Genomic DNA, 17,005 nt, shown 5'->3' with positions numbered 1-17,005 from the left:
CAAAAACAATGTATGAGCTCCAGAAACAGTGAAATATTGCTTCAAGGGAAACAATGCAGTATCTAGAAACATTTTTAAAGACAGGACTTCATTTAATATAACAAAATATTGCATATGTATATTTAATATGACACAAATCTGTAAAATATCTTTAAAATAAATTTAATTTATTTATAGCAAAGTCAAACTGATATTTCTAATAATGTGCAAACAATAATGTGCATGACATTAAAAAAAAAAGTTCGAAAAATTCTTCTGTTAAAAAATAAGAACATTCAGTAATTCTGTAATTTTTTTCATCATGTCACAGCTTACACAGTGCACTGAAGTTTCTTTAAAAAAAAAACATTATAGACTATAATATACTTAAGTTTAGATTTTGGTCCTAAATCAGGAGATCTGAAACGCTGTGATCTGAATTCAGCCCTTTGAGATACTTGGATTATAGTCTATAGTGCACTTACTGCAGACAAACAAGCAACAGGCTCCCTCTTGTGGACACAATCTGTCACTACACCAGGGAACTCTTGAAGGTTTTGATATGGAGCCATACAACAGGGTGTTTCCCCATCAGAGTGGGTTCTAGGAGCAATCTTTTAGCCATCCCAAAAACCCCTGAAGAGCATTTTTTTTTCCAGAGGAATATACAGTATATAGGAAATACAAGGGTGAGTCAAATGAAAACCTTAAAAGAGTATTGAATCAATTTTTTTTTCTAGAGGAATCCAGAGACATAAGTGCTGGAACACTTGAACGAAATGGAGATTATGTAGAAAAATGACACTTTTGTGGCACCGAATTGCAATAAACAAAATTATTTTTTAAATTAAGGTTTTCATTTGACTCACGAGTTGTAAACAGGACTTGTTAAACATTAAGTACGGTCCAAAAATCCATGTCCACCACCAAGAACTGTTTTTATTTTGTACATTTTGAAAATTGAGTATAATTTTATACCAATTTAGTCTGAACTATTTAATATAAGACTAATAAATCATTGTTTACTGAAAGCAGTAATGACAACAATGCATAATACAAGGAAAAATTACTCATTTTTAGTAGACAAATTGATATATTTCAACTTCATATTATTTACATTGTTTTGTCCCAGCTCTAAAAATAACTCTAAATAACTCTAATTTACCTTTTTTTAAAAACAGTTCTTGGCACCCTCTTAGAAAAAAGCTTAAATGTAGAACCCTTGTTTCTAAGTGTAGTAGGTTCAGAATAATCGCTGAGTAAATTGCTAAAATGATACTCTATTATGACACTTCTGTATTGTGAAGATTGCTTACTTATATGAAAACGTCACTATATTTTTCATACATAAAGTGACATAAATGAAGTGTTGGTCTGTTAGCTCATGTGCTCATGAAGTTGGTTCAGAAGTGAGCGTGCTGTTGTGTCAATTAAATGACCAACGTTTTCAAGTTACGTTTGCATATGGGACATTCTGCAAGGCAACCCTCTTTAAATAAAGGAATTTGGGTACTGAAGAATTGATGAAGATTTTATGTAAAAATACAGTCACTTTTAGAATGATGAGTCTGTAACAGTTTGATTTTTAGTCTTATACCTCCCGATTACGTCGGGGAATGACTATCTTGCGATAGGTCCGTCTCTCCGAGATGTTACGCCTCACTTTCACCACGGGCGGAGTAGCCACTTCCAGTTCGAGAGATGGACTGGAATGAGATCTCTTCATCCCTCCATCTACGTCACTGTCCTCCTTTTCTTCAATGTCTGCTCCTTTCCATAGCTCCTGGTCGAAAAGGGCGAGGTCTGTCCCGCCGACCGTCTCGGAGGACTTTCCGAGTGTCTGCCAGACATCCAGAATGTGAACATAAGCCTCATAACGGGATCGCTGTGAAGACAGAAAGATGAAAGAGAGACAGTCAGAGATAGTCTCTAGACTTCACACATGGTGCCAGATGGTGCCAAAAACAAAAAACATCCAATGAGCAGCCGTTCTGCATGTGGATTTGCCTTGTTGATGAGAGAGCTTAGAGGACAATGGCCAGACTGGTTCGAGCTGACCGGTAGGCGGTAACCCAATCACTCTTTACAACTGTGGTGAACAGAAAAGCATCTCAGAACACACAACACATCAAACTTTGGCACGGATGGGCTACAACAGCAGAAGACCACGCTGGGTTCCACTCCTTTCAGCCAAGAATCTGAGGCTATAATCAACACAGACTCACCGAAACTGGACAGCTCAAGATTGGCAAAACATCACCTGGTCAATATTTCCAATATTCACCTGCCCAGTAAGCCTAGTTTTCAAGTAAGCCTAAGCCTAAAGTAGTAAGCCTAAAGTGTAGTAAGCATTAGTTTAGCAAGCCTAAATTTTTCACACCATTCTTATTAAAATCTATTTATAGTGAGGAGTTATGAATTAAAACCTGATCAGCTTGTTTAGTTCATCTATTAAAAGCTTCTTCATTAGAATGCTCACAATGGGGGAAAAAATGAGAGCACGAAAAAGTGCATTGCAAATTTGTGACCTCAATTGATTATCTTGTGGCCACGTTAAACTAAATCTGATCTAATCTTGTTTCCACTGAATAAGCCTGCTCCTGAGCATGGTGGAGATTACGGGCTTGTTGCACACACATTCTCCCACATGTCTACGAACCTCATGCTGCAGGTACTCCTCCTTCTGTCTGTGCTCCTCCACTTCTCTGGCTTTTGCCCTGCGGCTCTCTTGTGCCCCCTGCTGTAAAGCGCTCAGGTCCTCCTGAAACGACTGCAGCATGGCGGCATGTGACTGCAGCTGCTTCTCCTGTTCACATACACACACACATACACACACACACACAACAGGGTTTTGTGTTGCACATAGACAGGCTTTGTGACATTATAAAATTTCCTCTTCTCAGTTTTCACTTCGTCTGTATGAAAAATGGATGAAGGCCTTAAATCAATAAAGAGTCACGATTAGTCATATTATTCATATCCAGAAGTGGAAGTGGAAAGTATTTAACTATTAAATAGCAATACAATTACCATATACATCATATCATTTTAGGGGATTTGAGTAGAATATAACCGAGTATAACTGAAAAATAATACTTGAACTCAAATACATTTCCAGAAAAAATCATTACAATTCTCAAAGATCATGGCTCAAATATTCTGTTGCCAGCTACCAGTTCAGGTATTTACATATCCACTACAGCAATGCTGAATTCTGATTGGTCTGAAGGTTTATAAACAATCAGGACTGTTTAGAGCTGTTATAATATAAATCATAACAGAAACGTACAATTTGTAATTTTTTAGTAAATAAAATTGTTACTGTTGGCAAAATGCTGTGGTGTAAGTGGAATAAAACACTTCAGATAGCATCACAACATCCCATTATTGATTTATTTCCTATAACAGCACACCACATTGTGTTCCTTATTTATTCCTTGCTTACTAAATTGTACAGATACCACAACTAGTAATATTTTTTGCATGGACTGGCCTCTAGTCTCACCAACTCTTCAGATTTTAAAGTATGCATACATGAAAAAAAAGAACCTGATCTTGTGAAAAAAACGTACAAATACAAACAAATGAGCATTGTGGTTAGATTCTGTTAAATTTGTTAAAGCGTCATGTAAACTGATACAGACTGATATTTAAAAAAAGGACATGATCTTTAATTTCTGTTAAAATAATTTACTTAAATAGTCCAGACACTTTTTAATCTTTTAACTCAATACTGATAAAGATTCTGAGAAAATGAGCCAACAGAAGATTCTGTGAAAAACCACCCAACAATGGTACTAGAAAACATGACAGGAATGACTGAGGCAAGTAACCAGGATAAGGGCATGGTGCTCACAACATGTGGCAAAAATGAGGTCAAATCGTGGTTTGTGCACACTTCACTGCAGCTGCGTTGAATCAGACTGCTTTAAACAGTCTCGCCTGTTAATATGGTACTATATGAAAATACCACTGACTCAGTTCATTAGCACCTCTTGTTTTAAAATAAACATTTCTGTCCTAGCACTATATTACTGCATTCACACTGATGCCACACTGCCCACGATGTACCAACATGTACAACACTGCACTAAAATTAGAACAGTGTTAGCTCCGTGGTTAAGGCTACTAACTTGAAGGCTGGGAGTTCAAATCCCGGCACCATAGAGTTGCCACTGTTGAGCCCTTAAGCAAGACCCTTAACCCTCCTTAATCCTGACTCGGTGTGGATGAAAGCATCAGCCAAATGAGCTAATTATAAACGTAATGTGTAAAATGCTTCAAATGCTAGTCATATGTTGCTCACTTTGTTCCATCAGGAAAAGACGCCGAATCAGGAACAATATTGTAAGTCACTCCAGTTTTTGAGTTGAAGCTGGTAGCTGGTGTGAGCTCATATGTTAAGTAAGGAATAAAACACAATCGGGCATGCTGTTATAGGAAAATAATCAGTGATGCAGAGTCAGGCACGACGCATCACCCTGAAGTTGATTATTTTCCAATAACAGCACATCCTGAATTGTTTTATTCTCTTTTATCTCACATCAGTTTGTGCACGCAAAAAAACTTTAATTTATTAATGAACAAGTTGTCGTAGCTATAACCTGTCATTCCCTCACCAGCATCTTTTTTTCTCTCTCTTATTATTAGCAAAACAAAAAAAATGCAACTTGTCATGTCACCAAGAAACCAGAAAACGCAAAGTCCTCTGCCCTGAAGACTCTCCCATGGTGGAAAACTGTTACAAAGCACTGACACCGGAGACTCCTTCCATGAATGTTAAATAAACATCTCCTTACAGAAAACTGACCACATCAATGATTATTTGCTTTTCCTTTTTAAATAACGTTTTTATTCGGTTTATTATTAGCCTTAGATTACGTAGTGTCCACCATACAAGTCCCTGTAAATTAGCTTTTACTATACAAATGATAAGACATTAGAACAAGTGCAATTATACAACCCTGTGATTTGAATTAAAGCCAGCACTATAGAAAATTAATCAAGACCTTCTGACCAGTCGGACTGGCAAGTTCAACCGCTCAAACTGGTTGAGGAAAACAGCAGTAAAATATTCAGAACCTTCTCAAATAAAAACATCAACACTGTTCTTTTCTTTAGTAGACTTCAGCAAAGGTGCCCTCTATTACAGTATGAAACGAATCATGAAAAGAACTGATAAAAGGGCAGAAACTTGTCTACCAGAGTGAGTGTAGACTGTGTTGCAGGTAGGATGGGTCTGCAGAACTTCCTCTGAGAGCCAACAGCAGCAGGAAATGGAGGAGATGAGTACAGAGCGGACACCAAGTTGATTCGGCCGATCCATGAGTTCATTTGCTCTGTAGATCTAGAAGACGAGAGAATGTGATGCCTAATCAAACAGCAGACAAAAGATAGTGGTGTAGACAAGCTTCTCAGTAGTATCTGAGCCAACATGCTTACTGTGCTTCAAACAGGAAGACCCTCCAATCTGCGGTCTGCAGGCGGAATACGTGAGGCCGCTTGGTATAGTCCTGTGCTCTCTCTGCCAGAGCGTGATGGACACTGAGCACCTCCTCAGAGCTCTGCCAGTCCTTCCTGTATTCATCCTACCAGAGAGAGAGAGAAACAGATATAGTCATTAAAACTGTCCGTATATTTTAAACAATGAAAGTCTTTTCATTTGTCTTTTGACAAGCTAGACAGCTAACTGTGATGAGTGATACATATTTTACTCCTCAAAACAGGGAACTGTATAGTCAATGTTAGATTTAACATCAAATATGTTTGTATGTTGATTGATCTAAAACAAATACTTGTATATACAGTATAACTCAGTATAATACGGTATAAAGTAAGAGGTGCTACTTTGTTTACTGATCATGCTGTGAGCAGCCATGTTAATTTGAGGTCCCTTGCTGAACTCGGGCTTGAGGAGACCATTCCACGTTCCTGAATAGGAATTCCAAGTCAAGGGGGCGTTTTCTTTGGTTTTGAGTAGTTGGAGGTCGGAAATTACGAATTACAACCTTTAGTCAAATGCAGTGTAAGTGCTGACTACATACACTATGGCGACGCGTGAGTGACAGGAAGACAGATTGAGTGATTGAACACAGGGAAGAGGGAGAACTGGTTATTCTGGTCCATATTTACTAAGAGAAAATGAACAGAGAAATTGAAAGTTAAGCATGCTAGTGAAATCATTGCAATACTTGTGCATTTCTTATGACCAGTCACAGGTCTGTATGTATAGCGTGTTTGTCCGTAGAGTTTGCCCAGCTGCCACAGCAACCTCTGCAATTAATAATTCATGAAAGAAAGCCAAATGATGTCTCGGCATGAAGTATGGTCCATACTGCACCATGGCTTGTCACAGGGTAGTATTCTCAAGCGTAGATATATTTGTACCTTTGGTATGCATCTTTCACCTGGGAGAGTGATTGAAGTTTACCTTTCAATCTCCTTAAAGATTTATAATTAAACCTTAGGATCAGTGCTGTAATCATACACGACAGGTCCAGAGAAGTTTTACAAGACATACAGAAAACTGGGTAAGAACAACCAGAACCCAAAACCGTGAAATCTATCTGATGTTCACCAAGGCCAAGAAAAAGAGAAAAAGAAAACAGTCCTTGCATGATGTTAGCACAGCAGTAGTGAGGGAGGAAACCAGAGAAACCAGATGAAACCCACATAAACATACATGATCGAACCATTTTTGTGCTTGCTTTTATATATAAAGCTACATGGAGGTTCCTAGAACATGTTGTGAGAACCACTGGCTTAAATGACTTTATAAATTCATATTCCTTTATTCATCAATATATTGTTACACAGAAAACCCTCCTTACCTTCTGCAAGTACAGCACCATTCCTTTAAGCACTGCATAAAATGTCTTCCAACTCCTCTTTCCCCATGGAGCTGCCACACAGAGAAAAAACATTAAAACCACCACACAAGTCATCTTAAAGCTAAAAGGAAACACATCTGGATCACTTACTGCGCTTGCCGTCTATGTCCGCATGCGCTTTCCGCTTCAGGAAGCCTTTCTGGAACACAGTGGCCTTCTTGTCATGAGCAAGATCCTGGAAGGGGTTACTCTTCGATCGAAGAGACGCATCCTGATCCGAGTCCTGCTCCAAGGTTATAGAGTTCAACAATTCCTTCTCTTCTCTAGACAAAAAGACAAAAATAGGTGATTAGAAGACAGCGTAAATATAAACTCAAGGCAAGAAATGATGAAAACTGTAATCAAAGATAGACTCACACTGCCCACTCAAGCTGGTGATTCTTGATTGAGTTATAAAGACTCTGGAAGACATTTTTGAAGAATTAATCAGTGGAGAAAAATATAATTTTTTTCTGAAAAGATTTGTGGATTAAAGATTAAAAAGCTGCTCTAGGATGCATCTTTCAAAAAGTCTAATAATTGCAGATTAATGATGCATAGAAGAGATCCAAGACCGCTTAAAAGCCCTTTTTTTTTTTTTACAGATGAGTGCAGACGTTTGTGCCCCTGAACAAATGTCATCTTATTAAAAAATATTTGTCTATATTTTGTCTTAAGGGTATGCAAACTTTTGCACTCAACTCTATATAAACTAGAGGTTTAAAATGATTTACAATACTCCCCTCACCTTCAGTAAGTCTTTACTGAAATTCTCTCCTTCGTTCATCCCATCCAGGTTAGACACAAAGACAGTCAGGGACATGGCCTTCCCAACATTCTGATCAGAAGGAGGACATTTTATTGACTTAAACCGAACTACAAAGTGATGTGCACACAACAGAAGCAGCAATATTTTTAAGCCCATAGTCTGGATCCAGGCTATTAAGTGGAAATGGAACGTACCTGTCCATGCAGGTCTGTGTTGAGCAACATGACAGCACATGTGAGTGTGAGCACGGCTCCAGGTGAGGAGAATGTCTCAGGGTTGCACTGCTGATAACGTCTGGAGAAATGATCGAGCACTCGCTCCCTCTCCTGAGTCTCACCGATCAGAACCACTTCCTTCAGAAAAGACCTAGAAAAAGAATAAAAACAGATAAGTTCACTACAAATTAGCATTTTAGAATTAATTACGTACTATATTCCTGAAGTTTCTGGATCATCTCACCGAAGAGCTTCATCCAAGCTTTGGCCAGTGAAGTCGAAGAACTTCAGGTACTCCTCCCCAACAGCACGACTGAACGCATTGCTAATATAAACAAAAGCATACAAATTTTTTCAGTGATAAGTAAAGTAAAATGTACAAGTTTGTATACTCTTAGGACAAAATGAAGAAGCAAATAATGAGGGTGTTGGGGGTTCACAGATGTTCTTTCATTATATAAGTAACAAAAACGCTCAAATAGTGTATTAACAGTGTACTAACATTAATTCGTTTTCATCTCCTTATCTGAATAGAATATAAATATTCTCTAATAACAGGTATACCCATTTTGCCTTGATAACTGCCTCTAAGGAGTTTAGCCCCCTGTAGCCCACCATCAACACATCCTACCTGATTTTTTCGGTTTAATTTTGCCAAATGTCATGTGCTTTTTTCTTTTTTTTACCTCATTTTATATAAATTATAAAATAGAGGTACTTTTCTTCTTTCCATTCATAAACTATGGAGGATGCAAACTTTTGAACTGGACTATTACTATGAATTAGCGCTTAACAATAACTCACTCTTTGTCCAGATGTCGGACCACATCTGTACGCTGAACATTGTCAAGCTTGTAAAGTCTCTCTGCAAGTTTACAAGCTTCTTCTCTGTCCACGACTTCTACGTTCCCGTTCTTGTAGGGAATCACAGGTTCTACAGATTCCTCCTGTTGTTCCTCTGCCACATGCACATGCTTGGATGATACTTCTTCAGTTTCTCTTACACTGTCTATGTCATGGTTCTGATGTTGTTCACAGTTGGTGTGGTCTTCCTGCTCGGTTTGTTGGAGCTCGTTTGGTTGATTGGTCTCTTTACTGTCCTTTGATTCTGAGACTTGAGATGTGTCTGTTTCAGTGGACCTTTCTGACTCGTCCCAGTGTTCTGTCGCATTGGGACTTTCTGCTTGACTTGCTTCTATGTCATCTGTACTTTTTGTCTGACTTGCCTGGTCTGACGTTTCTGTTTCATTAGAACTTGATTGCTTTGACCCTTCTGAAGGTTCTTCACCAAGTAAAAGTCCTTGTTTTGACTCTTCTTGTTCTTGTTCTTGTTTTGAGTTTTCCACCTCGTCTGAACATTCTAACTGTTGTATTAATTGTTCTTTGCATTCATGAAGTTCCACTTCCACTGTAATTTCGATCTGCTCTTCACAGGTTGGTTCCTCTTGCTTGACTTCCAACACAGATTCTTGCATCTCCAGAAACGTTTCTGCATTTTCTAACTCCAGTGTCTCATCGTTAGCAATTATAATCAACTCCACATTTTCAGAATCTTCAGTTTCTACTGCCTCTACAGCATTGCAGACCAAATCAGGTGGTACTACTGGTTGGGGTGGATCTGACTCTTGGATTAGACCAGGTTCCTCACTTTGTTTGGAATCCAGTTCTAGGACTGGGTCATTTGTTTCTGACTGTGGTGTAGTACTGCAGTCTTCCACACAAGGTGTCATTATGATTACACTGATATCATCCTCGGTATTGAGCTCCCCAGCCTCTTTTGTTTCTCCCACATCTCCAAGTCCTTGCTCTGATTCAGTTAAAAGCACATTGTTTTCTGTTTTTACGGATTCCTCCTCAAGAACTTCTAAACCCTCAGGAACCAGTTGGATCTCTGGGTTCTCTATGCAGAGATGGCTTTCTATCTCATCATTGTTTTTCTCATAGTCCACTAATCCACCATCATCACTCACTTCTGACATCTGTGAGGTCTCTGAAAAGAGTACAGGAACGTAAGAGAACTGATATGTACCGACATTTTTAATCATTCATGAATTTTCACAGAGTGATCAGTTCTATGAGGTGAGATGTCGTATAACATGGTAATGGTTCCTTTATATAAAATAATCATTACCTAGGCTCAGAAAACCAATTCGACTTAAACTTTTTGTCATTGCTATAAGCTTTTTAATGAAATAAAAATTTTAAGAGAAATGGGTTACGCAATTACAAACAGCATAACATTTGCATAATGTTTTGTACTGCTAGTTAGCTAAACCGTGTAGCTACTATTTTATTAGATAGTCTTCCGCTGTTAATTTCATGCGTCATTTATCTAGTTATAATATCTCCCAATATCTAAATGGGGGAGTTTAAAGAAAAGACAGCAGCTACATTTTTAACTAGGAGTTAAATGTTAGTACTAGGTAGTAATAATGTTAGGACATGCTAACTAACGTACCTGGTTAAATTCTTAAATTCACTGTGTATTTATTCAGTTTTAATTTCTTCCAAATGCCTAAATGGAGTTTAAAGAAAAGGCAAAAAGTAAAATCCTGACTGGAAGGATTTAAAAATATTAAAATTCTGCTTGCTAGCTAGCTATAATGGTGCTAGCTGCTAGTTCATAATTGACTTAATTCAAAGCTCTTTGTAATCAATTTGGCACTAATTATATCTCTCAATCACACAACACACACAAGGAAAACGTAACTATTTTTTCAATGGCTTTCCACCAACGGTTTAAGTAAGACCACTTATAATGGGAAAACCAAGTATTCTCCATGTGTTTATTCAAAATAAGTGTCTTTCAAACCTTGAAAATATAAGCTTAAATGTCAAGCATTTTTTTAAAAATACCTATACAAACACTGTTTAGATATAAACTCAGAGAAACTAAACAGAGAACCTCTGTTAAAAGGTTAAATGCTGTGTGTTATACTGTTGTGAACTCTCCCCCCCCCCCCCCCCCCGTCAATAGAAAGTTAAATGGAAATTTATAGTGGGTGCATTTATGCCTCCAGGTAGACATAAATAAAACAGGAAGCGACATAGCAAGTCACATAGCAAGAGGTGTGCATCGTGCTATAAAAGGCCAGCACTGATGGTGAATGCTACTGAAAATGTATATAATGTCATCATTATATTTAGCAAATTGACAGTGATGTATGATGCATTTAATAAATAAGATGCTGTTACCTGTAAATGGTGTCTGGTCATCTTCGTTTGATGGTGTCCCAAAAAACTGCACCTCTGTGTGTGCATCATATAACTGTGAGAGAAAAAACAAATATAAAATGTGGACGCAGTAAGCAAAAGCATACTTAAATGACACTGACAACTATCTATCAAGTTTTAAAATAAACTGTTACAAATATGATTCTGGATAAAGAAATGCATGGTGCTTAAATTCTTCATGCTACGAGTGAATGATGATAATTAGGTTTTCCACTATAATATACGTTCTATACATTCAAATACAATAAGACAATATAAAATGATCATAAATACAACAGAGACTACGTCATTGTCTGATGTATACCCAAAGTATTTCCAATGAGCAATTTACGGTTGAGTGCAAAAGTTTGTACACCCACCAGATGAGAAGGAAACGTAATCTATAGCCATAACAGTGTGGTTCAGTAGTATGTCAAAATATGTATAGTACAAAACAATCTAAATAAAATCAGTTCCAAAGTCTGCAATACTGTATTTGCTCACCCTTTGCTTTTATAACTTTTTGTATCCCCTGAACAGCCTTTGGATCCTCGCATTTGTAAAATTGTAATATACAAACCTCCTGTGGCCCAATCTCTGACATGTTCATCCAAATGCAAGAGGGCAATGGAAAAACATCTTTTCAACATAATGTTCTGTTGAGTTTCTCTTATATTTTGGATTGTTTTCTTGTTGCAGGACATAGCCTTTATTTTTGTAGAAAAAAAAATTGGATGTTTTTAGAAAAATGCCAAACCCATGGGGAGTGCAAACATTTGCGCTCAACTGTAGGCAGTAATAAAGCATGGAAACAATTTCGCCTCTCATCACACTGCCTCACACTCACTCATATTGAGAGGTGCTACATGCCAAACCACACAACCCTTCCTGTTTGACTAGTACTACACACAGTATGGAGTCAAGACAGGCCATTGCTTGAAATATGAATGGGGAAGTGTGTTAAAATCGCATCTTTATTACATGAGTACTTCCCTTAAATAACCAAAAAAAGAAGCCATTTCCCTTGTTAAAAAAAAAATTTGACAAAAAGATGTCAAAGGGTCTGTGTGTTGTCTCTGTGACAGTCCTGACTGGTTAACTGATGTTATGAAAGTTCTCATAACCGACACACTGCGCTTTAGCTTTCGCTAAATGCTAAAAGCAGCCACCATTCATCGTAGCAAATCAAGATGAATATTTGTGAATTGCACTGAAATTAATCTGTAACAGCCAGATTACCTAAATCTGGATGGAGATAGCTACCTATATGGCTTCATGTTAGCCATATAATACACTACACAGAGTGCAAAAGCCAATATTTAGACCATGTATATAGGGACTAGGAAGCCATTTGGGAGTCAGCCTCCTCTCTTTGGTCTGGAAATCAGTTATCATAGAAACAGCCATAAACAAGGTTGGTGTCATCAGAAATGTGTATGCGCAATAACCCGAAAAAATGTTTGTTTGATGTTATGACGCCACTGAATTATGTACTAATTTTTTTTGCAGATTTCAATAGCGATTTCGAATCTGTGTTTAAAATGTCATTTTGTCAATGTGGTACAGGTTTATGGGTCGCTCCCCATTCATGCAAACAGAAGCCTGGTCTTGTATGACTGGAAATAACTGTCCGGGAGCATTTCCAAGATGGCCGGCAAGAACGTTGCTAATACATACCTGGCAAGAGTTAACTTCTATATTTATAGCTGGCCCTTGCTGCAAGTCATCCTCTGTCTGTCCAGGTTCATCATCCAGTACCAGATCAATAATTTCCTCCTGGCATAACAAAGGCACGTCTAGAGGATTAACTACCCAGTCCATACTCAATCCATAACTCGAGTTAATCTCACTTGAGCCTGAGTCTTGGGATGGAGCATCTGCAGGAGTTTGTGGCATATCCCACTGTACTGTAGCACAGCTGAAATGCATGCTGGGAACCCTAACAGGGTACATTGTAATGGAAACCCCATGTTCTAAGAGTTCAGGTCCATCTGTGGCCAATGGATCATGGTTTTCTTCCTGGCATCGGTTCTCCTGCTCCACCCTCTCTATGTATAGCTTGGCTTCCAAATATGGCTCTTCTGCCGTAAAGTTATCCGGTTCTGGATAGGCAGACTGTTCAGAAAGAATGAGATCGCTCTCCATGGCTTCCCAGGCAACTGATTCTATGTGATCACTGCAAGTCGTGTGTCCATCTGTAGGCTACAGAAACATTTAGTGGTGATTACTGGTAAATCAGACACTAAAAATCTCTTTTAAGTATAGATATCCATATTATTACTACTGATACTATAGCAGTCCAGTTAATAAAACACTGGACCTCATTTATCAATCTCTTAGCAAAGTAATGTTTAAATGTTTTCATAGGACAAACTGAACTACAAACTCCCAATTCCAGATATACAAATATTTCTGTAACTATGTGCAGCTGATTTACATTTAGCCACGCCCACAAAACTCCATAAAAAGCAAAGCTCACAGAGAGCTGAAAACAACATGATGACTAGAAGGTGAAAGTGCAGTGTTCGCTAAATCTTCCAATACTGCAGCTCAGCCACTGTAGTGAGTCAACTACCACAGATACATGTTAACGCCTCCTCATTATACAGGGCGCCATTACTTTGTTCTTATTGTATAGTCTTATTTGTCGTCATTTATGGATTTCTTTTGGATTGCTTTCTTCCATTCGTATATAAAATCGCACTAACTCAGATCATATATACAATTTCAAGCTGATTAATCGAGGTAAACATTAGTAAGTCTCCTTATATATAAATTTACACAAATTCAGAAGCTTTTGTATGATATAAACAGGTTTTCTGAACTAACTGGATTTTAATGAATATCAAATATCTTGTGTAAATGCTCATGTGAACAATGTACGGCTAAATCCATTTGTATCAGCTTGATAAATGAGGCCCACTTTGTGTACCTAATCCTTAACACATAGGCATGACACTTTAAAGGGCAAAACCAAACCTAACCCATGTAATTTGAATACCAAAACACCAACAACAGTGAAGTGGGACTACAGGAATGTAGAAAAACATGCCAGGCCAACAGAAGCACCTCTCTTATCTGCCATGTACAGTATCTTTGAACATGCTGTTCTAACATCACTGAATACTGAAGGTCATATCACTTGATTGTACATATGGCTTAAAACATAAGGCCAAAGGAAATGCGGTGACATTTAAAACAAGTAATATAAGTCCATAATATCATAATATGTAGATAAATGTAGATAAATACTGATGTAAAAGTCTGATTAGTATGAAATTGAAGTCTGAGTTGAAGTCCTATATTTGGCTGTGATGCTGATAATGATCAATCGCTCTGTCAGTCTATTCTAGTCATGAATTCCAAGTTAGTCAAGATATTAATGAAAAGGATATTTTAATTCAACGTTTGATCATTTGTTTCCTCAATATGACATACATCTCATATTCAACACACTTCACGCTTAATGACTACTGCATTCACCACTGAATACATGCTGTAACTCTGTATACAGTAACATGGCCATAACTGAAATAAACCATAACAAAAAAATTGGCTTGGACTCACCTTTTTAATAATTTATTATTAACTTCAGTTAATGGCCATAAGCCCGCACCGTTTTTTTCCTACTCCTCTCTAAGCCGTGCACAGCGGATGTGCGTTGCAATGACTTTCTGTGCAGGCGTCACAGAGGCATAGTTCCACTTCCTGGCTGCAAATAACCACTACAGCAAAAGAACAAGAGAAAAAAAAAAGGGGGTGCAGATGAAGGTTAAGGTGGTGTTGGAATAAGGATGTGTGTATGAGTAGATTCTCAGATTCTTTTTCTCCCTATTGAAAATTCTCAAAATCACTTTTATTGGCTAGTTAATAATAAAAATGGTTTATGGCACTCCCATAAACAGATTCTGCAACAAGTCTTCATGCTCAACTCACCTCATCTAACCCACATCCGGGTCCATCCCCACTTTATTTCCTGCTGGTGCTCACCTCAACTCTTCCTGTAGAACGCATACACTTATGAGTTACAACAATCAGCCAAAGTCTCAGCCAGACAAAAGAGTTGACATGTCAGATTTTAGACCAGTCGTTGATCTCTTCTTGACATATTGCAATGCTCTTTGTGTGATTTCAACACACATCTATTGAGGGGCCAGTCTCATAGCAGACATTACTGTGGCCTGTGCATCAGCCAAACAGCATAGTTAGGCTTAATCCTATAGACATCTCCGATGAGCCTCTAGGAGCCTAGACATGATAAGAAGGAGGATTTATTTTTGGTACTTTTACTTGTCTATGTAGCATGGGGAACTGAGAGTAAGGGCAAGGCTAAAAGCTTGTAACTATCATGTTGCGCAAACAAATGCAGCTAACTTACCACATGGTTTATTTTAAGATGATTCTGCAATAGTAGCATCAAGGACAGGAAAACAGAATGACACATAGATGTCCTGATCTGATGCTGATAAACAGTATCAGAGTTGATACTGTCCTGAAATTCTGGATTGGTATTAAAATAAAAAATAAAATAAAATAAATAAAAAATAAAATTTAACATATTCACCGATCCAAACTAGTGACCAGTGATGGTTGGTCGTGATATTAGATGGGAGGCTAAAATCTAATATCAGTAGATCAACAATGAAACTAATAGGGTTGAGCAATGTATCACAAGGGCTCATCAGTGACAGAATAACAATGAAGAATGACATTGGTAAGTTTCCTCAGAATACCAAACGTGGGCTGAAAAAGATCACTAATAAGCTGCACAGATCTACAGTCTGGGCTAGAAAGAAATCAGCCTCGGCCTTGTCTCTTCATATTATTCTGTGTATTTTTCTTATTGGTTCTACAAGTTTGTTAACAACAAATAATCTGATATGGACTCCAAAGATGAAACCTTATAGTGATGTCTTTTTTTATGTTTTTCAGACAGGGTCAGCTTAGCCTTAATTCTAACACATTTGTACCTGCTACAAATGTATTTTATACTGTCAATACAGTATGCGTGATGTGGGTGATGATGACATGACAGAGCAAAAATTGGACGTCAGGCCTCATGTTTCGCATTACTATGCAACAGAAGTTTCCAGAGAGACGGCTAATTTATTGGGATGATGTCAATATCAGCGTGGCACAGGTTCCTGGTACAATCCCGAGCTCAGGTTACTATTTGTGTGGAGTTCCTGGTACTCTGGTTTCCTCTCACCTGTCAAAAACCGATGCAGGTGTATTGTCTACACTAGCTGTGAATGTGTGTGTGTGTGTGTGTGTGTGTGTGTGTGGGCATGGTGCCCTGCGATGGACTGGCATCCCATCCAGGGTGTATTCCTGCCTCATGTCTGTGTTCCTGGGATAGACTTTGGATTCGCCACAGCCCTAACCAGGATAGAACAATTACTGAAGATAAATGAATGTATGTCAATATCAGATCAGTATTAGCCCAAACTTAGTGTCCTAATATTGCTATTGCATTTAAAATTGTGGGAATGGTGCATCTTTAATTGTGAAATCATCCTAAAGTGCAGTCATCATTTGAGAAATAGGCTCACATAATGATCCTTACAGCAATATAGACTGCAATTAGAGTAGTTTCCACTTACCTCAGTCAACATGTGAGCATAAACTACCCCAAAAAAAGCAGAACCAAAGTCACAAGAGTAATATCAAGATGAGCAATTTGCCACTTGTCCTTGTTTTGAATGCTTCTCAGTCATGGTGCACATATATTCAGCAGATCACTAAGCTGTATCCTGAGACGCCTTCCAGAAGTCAAACACACTCACTGTGCTGTCCTTCCACGATCAAGCCCTTTATCTTATCTGGATCTTCATCAGAAGAATGTTTTTGAGAACCACCCAGAAAAAGTGATAGCATAAGATAAACTGAAAACATCAGACGAATCAAAGAAAACACCTGGCTGCACACTACCGTAATAAACCGCTTATTAACGCCTGACT

The 17,005-nt window shown here is 38.1% G+C and overlaps 1 protein-coding gene across 1 annotated transcript; it reads right to left on the bottom strand.

Annotated features, from left to right (window-relative positions):
* Positions 1–16,974, bottom strand: LOC113531499 (PH and SEC7 domain-containing protein 4). Its single transcript, XM_053230606.1, has 16 exons — positions 16,649–16,974; positions 14,982–15,046; positions 14,613–14,770; positions 12,723–13,247; positions 11,028–11,100; positions 8,637–9,822; positions 8,077–8,157; positions 7,812–7,983; positions 7,597–7,686; positions 7,227–7,270; positions 6,960–7,132; positions 6,810–6,880; positions 5,422–5,567; positions 5,182–5,326; positions 2,639–2,785; positions 1–1,864 (listed from the first exon to the last, which is right to left on the bottom strand). Exons 4-16 carry the CDS (start codon positions 13,188–13,190, stop codon positions 1,571–1,573), a joined length of 3,090 nt encoding a protein of 1,029 aa, XP_053086581.1. The 5' UTR covers positions 13,191–13,247; positions 14,613–14,770; positions 14,982–15,046; positions 16,649–16,974; the 3' UTR covers positions 1–1,570.
* Between the last annotated feature and the right edge of the window lie 31 nt (positions 16,975–17,005).

The sequence above is a fragment of the Pangasianodon hypophthalmus genome, chromosome 27 (genome assembly GCF_027358585.1).
Source record: "Pangasianodon hypophthalmus isolate fPanHyp1 chromosome 27, fPanHyp1.pri, whole genome shotgun sequence".
NCBI classification, from domain to species: Eukaryota; Metazoa; Chordata; class Actinopteri; order Siluriformes; family Pangasiidae; genus Pangasianodon; species Pangasianodon hypophthalmus.
The sequence above is the reverse complement of the archived record's forward strand: the minus strand, read 5'-3'. Positions and strand labels throughout refer to the sequence as shown.

Bases quoted from the DNA above. Each gene is read 5' to 3' on its own strand.
- LOC113531499 (XM_053230606.1), bottom strand. From the start codon at position 13,190: ATGGAGAGCGATCTCATTCTTTCTGAACAGTCTGCCTATCCAGAACCG. The intron at 9,823-11,027 runs GTAACAGCATCT...TACTCTTTTCAG, and splicing joins TGACCAGACACCATTTACAG to AGACCTCACAGATGTCAGAA. The intron at 7,687-7,811 runs GTACGTTCCATT...CCTTCTGATCAG, and splicing joins ACACAGACCTGCATGGACAG to AATGTTGGGAAGGCCATGTC.